General features: G+C 28.9%; 1 protein-coding gene across 1 annotated transcript in view; it reads right to left on the reverse strand.

The window, feature by feature from the left end:
* Positions 1-2,974, reverse strand: part of LOC107642068 (methylecgonone reductase-like) — an 18,991-nt gene extending 16,017 nt beyond the window's left edge. The window contains exons 1-2 of the mRNA XM_016345388.2: positions 2,644-2,974; positions 1,853-2,096 (exon numbers count right to left, since the gene is read on the reverse strand). Of these exons, the coding sequence (XP_016200874.1) occupies positions 1,853-2,096; positions 2,644-2,960 (561 nt within the window). The 5' untranslated portion in view covers positions 2,961-2,974. The remainder of the gene's footprint in view (positions 1-1,852; positions 2,097-2,643) is intronic.

The raw sequence follows: 8,046 nt of genomic DNA on the forward strand, positions 1-8,046 counted from the left end.
AAACCCATTGTTTAGCAAACAAATAGCAAATATGTGTTACTGTGTTTATGTATTTCTGAACATAGACACCAACCAAATACATCAAGGAGATAGGAGATATAATTTGCAAGAGGATTTAAAACACCTAATAGTAAAATAATGTGTTTAGATAATCAATAGAAAATAATTTAAAATTTTAACAAGAAATTTTAACTATTCAAAATATTGGATTTCAATTTCCACAAGGAAATTTGAAACCCATTGTTTAGCAAACAAATAGCAAATATGTGTTACTGTGTTTATGTATTTCTGAACATAGACACCAACCAAATACATCCTTTTGCAAGGAGATATAATTTGCAAGAGGATTTAAAACACCTAATAGTAAAATAATGTGTTTAGATAATCAATAGAAAATAATTTAAAATTTTAACAAGAAATTTTAACTATTCAAAATATTGGATTTCAATTTCCACCAATGGAAAGGAAATTTCTATCCCTCTTTCTTGCCTAAACTAACAAAGAGAAGAGTCAACCACATTAAATGAGGAAAATATATTTTAAAAAAATAATATTAGTGACATAAATTTATTATTTTATTTCTCTGAAAATGAATATTTGGTGAATGCATGAAGGTGATGTAATTACCTCATAAAAAAAAGAGAATTATATAAATACATGTAATATATTTACTTCATCCAAACGTTTGAAATTCTTTGAAATTTAAAAATATTTTTTATCTAAACACAACCAACACAGTTTGTTTGGATGAGATATTTTTAGGATAGAAGAACGTATGTTTTTAAAGCATATAAAAAATCTTAGAAATAAAATGTTGTGTTTGGATACTTAATTGAAATTATTTAAATTTAAAAAACTTTTAATAAATAATTTTAACAACAAAAATCATGAGATTTTCATTTTATTTATATTTAGAGAATTTTAGTTTCCATTTTTTTCTCTCAATCCTAAACCCTATTTATTTAACATAAATAATGATATCTCCCACTAATTTGTGAAATAAAAATATTTGATAAAAAAAATAGCCAAAAATAACTAGAATTTATGTTATTTAGTATTTATTAATTGTTACAACAATTAATGAAAACTAAATAATTGTTGAAATTAATTTTTGTGTTTTTTTAATCATATTTTATGACAATAAATTTACAAAAATATAAACTTGTTACATTGATTTTACATTGGTTTGAAATTTTCGTTATATTATACTTACTTCAAAATAATATAAATTATGCCTCAAATTCAATTATTTTTATTATTGCATTAGAATATAATAAGTTATAAATAGCTGTAACATAAGCATCTATTTTCATATAAAAAATTTTAAAGATAAACTATTATAATTATCCTGATAAAAAAATATTTTTTAAATTAAACGAAATTCAATTGCGACATTTAAATGTTCTTACATTTAAAATTCTATAAAACTTAAAACTCTATCCAAATAAACCCTCAATTCTTATACTAAGAAACTAATGATCTTTTATACCACAGTCCTTCAAGTTGTACAAATCCTAACCTTAGTCCTAGGGCTTTTAGTCTTAATAACTGGCTTGACGATCACTCTAAAAAATCAACTTGAATCATAATTAAGGTGCATTTGATTTACGTTTTTATTTTTAATATTTTTTATTTTTAAAATTTTACAAAAAATAAAAATAAAAAGTAAAAGTTAAAAATAAAATTTTAATTTATTATTTGTTTTTAAAAGATTCAAAAAATAAAAAATATTAAAAATAAAATCGTAAAACAAACACACCTTTACAATTTCACATACACTTTTAATGACAAAAATTGAACATTCACCAAACCACATAATTACATTTTGTAGATTGTATTAAGAGAATTGTACCTGGTTAAGAGCAGGAGGAATAGTTGCATTTTCTAGAAGTTGTGAGAGCTTCTTCACACCAAAATTGCTAACACCAATTGACTTAGCTAAACCCAATTTGGAGCACAGTTCCATATCCTCCCATGTCCCTTTAATGTCCAAAGGAAGAATGTCCCCTTCCATGAACTTGGTCCCTGTCACCCCTTTTCTCAACCTCACTGGAAAATGGATTAGGTAAAGATCCACATACTCTAGGCCCAACCTCCTTAGAGCGTTAATCAATTTTCAACCCAAAATAAAAATTAAAAACTAATCAATCAGACAGAATCAAAACCTCTAAACATAATAAGGGAAAAAAAAAGAGAGCATAATACTATAATTTTTATGGATGAACATGAACTTCGTCATTTTTATTCACGAAACTCATATATCAAAAATTTCACCTCATTTTAATTATACATTATCAAACCCAACACATATAACAATAAATTTTTTTTAAAGAGTCAAAGAAAATAACTTTTTTTATCTTATTATTTATTCGAAAGACAAAACGTTTTTCTATAATTTGAACACTTTTAATTGGTCTCCAATCATCGAAATAATTAATCTAAGCAGCCCTTGACACAAATTACAATTTACATAAACCATCACTTAAACCAGTTGCTTAGATAATTAGGAATCGATTAAAAATTTTTGAATTGTGAATACGTTGTTTTGTTGGGATAAATGTTCAAATACAAAAAAGGACAATTACTCAAACAACAACAACAACAAAATAAATAAATAAATAAATAAAAGGAGAGTAGAATTACTGTAGTGATTTCTTGAGTGCGGGTAGCACAAGGCCAGGATGAGCATCAGTACACCATAGCTTGGAAGTGACAAAAATGTCAGTCCTACTCTTAAGAACACCTTTCTGAATTGCACGTGCTATGGCTTCGCCAAGAGGTCCCTCAGAGCCATAGTATGCTGCGGTATCAAAATGCCTGTAACCAGCTTCAATTGCAGCAATGAATGCAGGGATCAGTTCATGAGATGGTGGCAATGGAACAGTACCAGTCCCAAATCCTATCATGGGCATCTTCTTCCCTGAGTTTAGCACCACTTGTGGTACTTCATTTCGATCCATTATTATTATTGATGCTCATCTAAAAACTTAGTATCAAAAGGGATATATATATATATATGCATGCATGATGAATACTTATTTATTTATTAGTTTATTATTTTTTGAAACATGCATGCACAAAGCCGTTGGTTAATGTATGTTCAAGATTGCGCCGTCAAAGGATTAATTAGGTGCATTGAATATATACTTTTTGACTACTTGTTTCGGTTTATTACCTTAATTGTTGCAATAAATTTTATCTTTACACGTCATTAAAAAGATTGAATATCTATTCTATTATATAAAAATCGAGTTTTTGGATAAAACTGACGTGGCATGTGAGAGTGTTTTTTAATTTATTTCTTTTAATTCATTAAATACAAGTTATTATGATAAATTAACTATATCAATTAATTGATTTGATTAGATATTTAAATACAAAAAAGTTCTGGATACAAGCCATTAAGGCTTGTATGCTTTACAAGTTAACGAATAAACCTCAAAAACGGATGCAAGGTCTACGTTCTTCTTCTTCTTTTCTTTCGTTTATTGCCTTTTCTTTCTCCTTCTTCTTCTTTTTGCTGCACGTTCTTCTTCCTCTTCCTCTTCTTTTTCTTCTTCTTCTTCTTCTTTTCTTTCGTTTCTTTCTTTCTCTTTCTCGTTCTTCTTCTTCTTGCACGTTCTTCTTCCTCTTCCTCTTCTTCTTCTTTTCTTTTGTTTCTTGCCTTCTCTTTCTCCTTCTTCTTCTTCTTGCTACACGTTCTTCTTCCTCATTCTGTTCTTCTTCTTCATTTACGTGCTTTTCTCTCTGTTTTCTTTCTTCGTTATTCTCTATTTCCATTATTTTTTGACATCAAGCTCTGAAATCGTTTTTGAAGAAGAAGAAGCAGTAGAAGATGAGGAGGAGAAAGAGAAAGAGTTATGAAATATGCATAAGGTATACTTCAACGAATTTTGGATGTATTTCTTAAATCCTTTGGGTGTATTTTTGTAATCCTTTGGGTGTATTTCTATAATCGTTTGGGTGAATTCCTGTAACCGTTTGGGTGTATTTCTGTAATCCTTTGGGTGTATTTCTGTAATCGTTGGGGTGTATTTCTATAATCGTTTGGGTGTATTTCTGAAGTTCCATTATCTTCAAATTTGGCAAGAAAATTATTTTCATGGAGGAAGAAGAAGAAGAGTCGTTAATAATGTATGGTGAGTAGCACGCTTTGGAAACAGAAAGTTGTTGAATAACGTGCGTTTTATTTACTCTTGAATGTGGAAGTGTGTAATGCGTTAATTAAGTGTAATGCGTGTGTTTTATTGGACTTGTAAGACTTGTAAGATAAAAAGACTTGTATGTGTAGTATAACTGTTATTATTATTAGGGTTAAGTACTTTTTTCATCCCTAAGGTTTGAGGTCAAAATCAAAATTGTCCCCGACCTTTTTTTGTTATTAAAATCATCCTCAATATTACAAAACGTTATAAAATCATCCTTTCCCTAATTTTTGGACAAAAATACCCTTTATCTTAATTCCATCACAGTATTTTCTAATTTATTTATTTTAATATTCTGTTAGTATTTTTTTATGAGTTTGGAAAACTCCAATTTAAATTTGTGATGATCAAACATTATTAAAATAATTAATTACAAAATTATTAATTTGATTTCAATTCATATATGTTAATTAAAATAATTTTTGCTGTGCATATTCTTATTATTGGGCCAAAAAGAAAAGAAAAATATAACAAGTCCAATTGTGTTAAAAATATATTCAACCCTATGCAAACTTGTTATATGAATTATGGCTGAATTGTTGTGCTTATTGGACTAGAAAAACCAATTTAAAAAGCCCAACAAAGAGGCTGGTCCGAAATCAAAAGGAGTTGGGGCACAATATATTTTTTTGAGAAAAGGACAAATAGGTTCCTGATTTTTTGTCCTTCCGACATTTTCGTCCCTGACCATTGAAAAATACTTTTAAGTCCCTGACCTTCACAAAATTTGGACGGATCAGTCCCTGAAGGAGGCATTTGGACGGATCAGTCCCTAACGGAGGCATTTGGACGGAGGGACTGATCTGTCCAAATTTTGTGAAGGTCAGAGACTTAAAAGTATTTTTCAATGGTCAGGGACGAAAATATCTGCGGGACAAAAGGTCAGGGACCTATTTGTCCTTTTCTCATATTTCTTTATCCATCTAATTTGATGAAACCCATTCCTTTAATCATAATGCTGCATGCTTCAACGGTTATCACTTTTATCTTTTGATGGAATTCAAATTTTTATTAAGTAGAGTTAATGCAGACGTTGGAAACATGAAAGAGAAAATGTCAAAGTGATTTGATGGCATTAAGTGTAGCTTACACGCTACTACACAAGAAGCATGGGGAGTTGATCTTAATTAATTTCTTTTGATAACACTCACTACTCCCATAGCTTTGCTTTTTCTTTCTACTCTCTTCTCTCTCCTGAGTTTCAGTCACTTCCATCAGGAAAATATGGAAGCATTTGCAAGATATCAAAATAAAGAAGAAGAAGTTAGAAGAAAGCTAAAGACCATTGTAATGATGGCAAAAAAAAGAAAACAAAAAGTATGTTGTGGCTGAGATCTTCACCACAAATGATAAGATTTGGTGAAGAGATCTCAGCTTCTCCATACCAAAAATGGAAGAAGATGATCTCGGTCAGAGGAAGAAGATCCTTGAGGGATGGCTTGTCTCAGCTTTTGATCAACCACTACAGAAGGTAGCTACAGTAGCTACATGATGGAAGACGCGAAAGTTTGAGTAGAAGAAGCTATCATCATCAAGAACCCATCAAGGGCTAGGGATCCTTCTTGGAGTGCAAGTCAAGAAAGATGGCTCGGATTGGTGAAGCTTGGTGTAACAGGAAGCCACAGAGGTAATTGCATGTTGGGTTTTACATTCGGTTTTCTCTCCTCTCTCTCTGGCCGAACCGGTTTTTGCTTGAAGAAGAAGAAGTTTAGCTCAGTTCATGTAGTTTCAACCTTGGAAGCTTCCCTTCTATAAATAAGGGAGAACAGACAGGGCTTGAAGCAAGGAGTTAAGAGTGTAAAGCACAGAGTTCTCATAGCTACCCAAACTAATAGAAGTTCTTCTCATTCAATGTTCTTCATTTTGTAATTTTTCTGTTTAGTTTTGTCTATCTTGAGTCTCATGAAAAAAGGCAAATAGTGAGGTTTGTATGAAAAAGTCATAGAGCGAAAAAAGGCAGAGTATACAAAATTAAAAGAAAAAGCCATAGATATCCTAGAGGTCCTTTGTACATCTGTATTGTGTTTCATGATTCTGTGAAAATTTTCTTGCAAGTTGGGTTAGCACTTAACAGTTGAAAGCTTGGTAGGTGACCAAGTCAAGTTCAGGATTGGGGATTAGATTCTGAACTTGTCCCGGATAGGAAGGGTAGTTCCTAGGGAGAATTGGTGTATGTAATCAAGATGATTATAGTAAAATTCCATCATTGTTGTGATGGAGACTGGATGTAGGCTACATTGCACTTGGCAGCTGAACCAAGATACTTCGTGGTGTGATTTTCTATCTCTCTTCTACTCCATTTCTGTTTTCTGCTGCATAGGAGATAAAACTGAAAAATATCTCGTGCCCAGTTACGAGATAAAAAGAAAAAGTCTCGTGGCTGGGTACAAGACAAAAATCAAAAAGTCTCTAGAAGTTGTTTCAAAGACCAACAAGTTTCTTAAGCGAAAAAGGGGCTAAGATTCAACCTCCCTTCTCTTAGCCACTAAAAACCATCATTTTTTAATTTATTTCTTTTAATTTATTAAACCAAATTTATTTTGTGTACTAATTAATTAATTTGATTAATTTATTAGTCATTAAAACAATAAATCTATGAATAAAATAGACAACTAAGATATTTTTAACTAATAATTAAATCAAATCAAATCAAATCATACATATTGAACTAAATTCAAAGTATGTGAGTTAAGAACTAAATTAAAATAAGATAATTTTTTACTTATTCAAGTTGAGTGCAATAAATAGAAATTAATTTTGTTAGATAATTATAATTTTCTGGTCTACTATATATAGATGGCCACATAAAATTATAAGAATCGTGATTTTTATCGCTCTTGCTATATCAACGCTTCTTCTCTTCTTTTTTTTCTTTATGTATAATTTCTTTTATGTATAAATGTGCCCAAAATAAGAAAGCACGGATGAGTATTTTATTGATTGTTTATTTGATGAATATATCTCAATTTAGGCATTCTATTGCTGTAGATGGAAGTTGACCTGTAACAATTTAAAGTAGCTAATGTATTTTTTTATAGTATTAGATAGAAGAATATTTGTTAAAATGAATATACCCATTGTAATAAATTTTTTTCAATTGTTATATTTTTATGTCAATCGTGTAAATTCTTTGAAGGCACAAGATAATAAAATAGGTTGACTTTAATATCATTAGAAGTTAAATTTAATGGTTCAAGTCAGTACCATTAATTATGTTAATAAAGTAATTTTGTAATAATAATGTGATTTATATATTAATTTTTTCGAGTAAATTTATTTTAAAATGTAGAAATTAGACTCAATTACACTAAAATTTTAAAGGTAATATAGAATTTGACAACAAAGTTAACATTCAATAAGAAAATAAATTTATTTATGACTATTTTCTAATTATAAATAATAACATGACTAATGAAAAATATTAATGTCATCATTCTTATTAATTAAATCATAATATTAAGTAGTTGATAATTTTATAGGCAAAAATTGTTAAATAATTACATAAAAATTAGCAACGGGCAAGCAATAAAGATTCAGAAAAAATATATTATATAATACCAATTTCATAATTAAAATATGTCACATATCATATTCTCATATATTCTATTTATTATTCATTCTATTATATAAAAATCAGATTTCTGCACTTAATGATAGAGTTGACATGACATGTTTATGAGAGTGTTTAGCGATTTATTTTTTTAACTCATTAAATATAATTTATTATGATAAATTAACTATATCAACTAATTGGTTTGATTAGATATTTAAATATCATATAATTTATTATAATTTATATCAATTTGATTTGGTAGTATTTTTTAATTTATTTCTTTTAATG

The sequence above is a fragment of the Arachis ipaensis genome, chromosome B05, assembly GCF_000816755.2.
Source record: "Arachis ipaensis cultivar K30076 chromosome B05, Araip1.1, whole genome shotgun sequence".
NCBI classification, from domain to species: domain Eukaryota; kingdom Viridiplantae; phylum Streptophyta; class Magnoliopsida; order Fabales; family Fabaceae; genus Arachis; species Arachis ipaensis.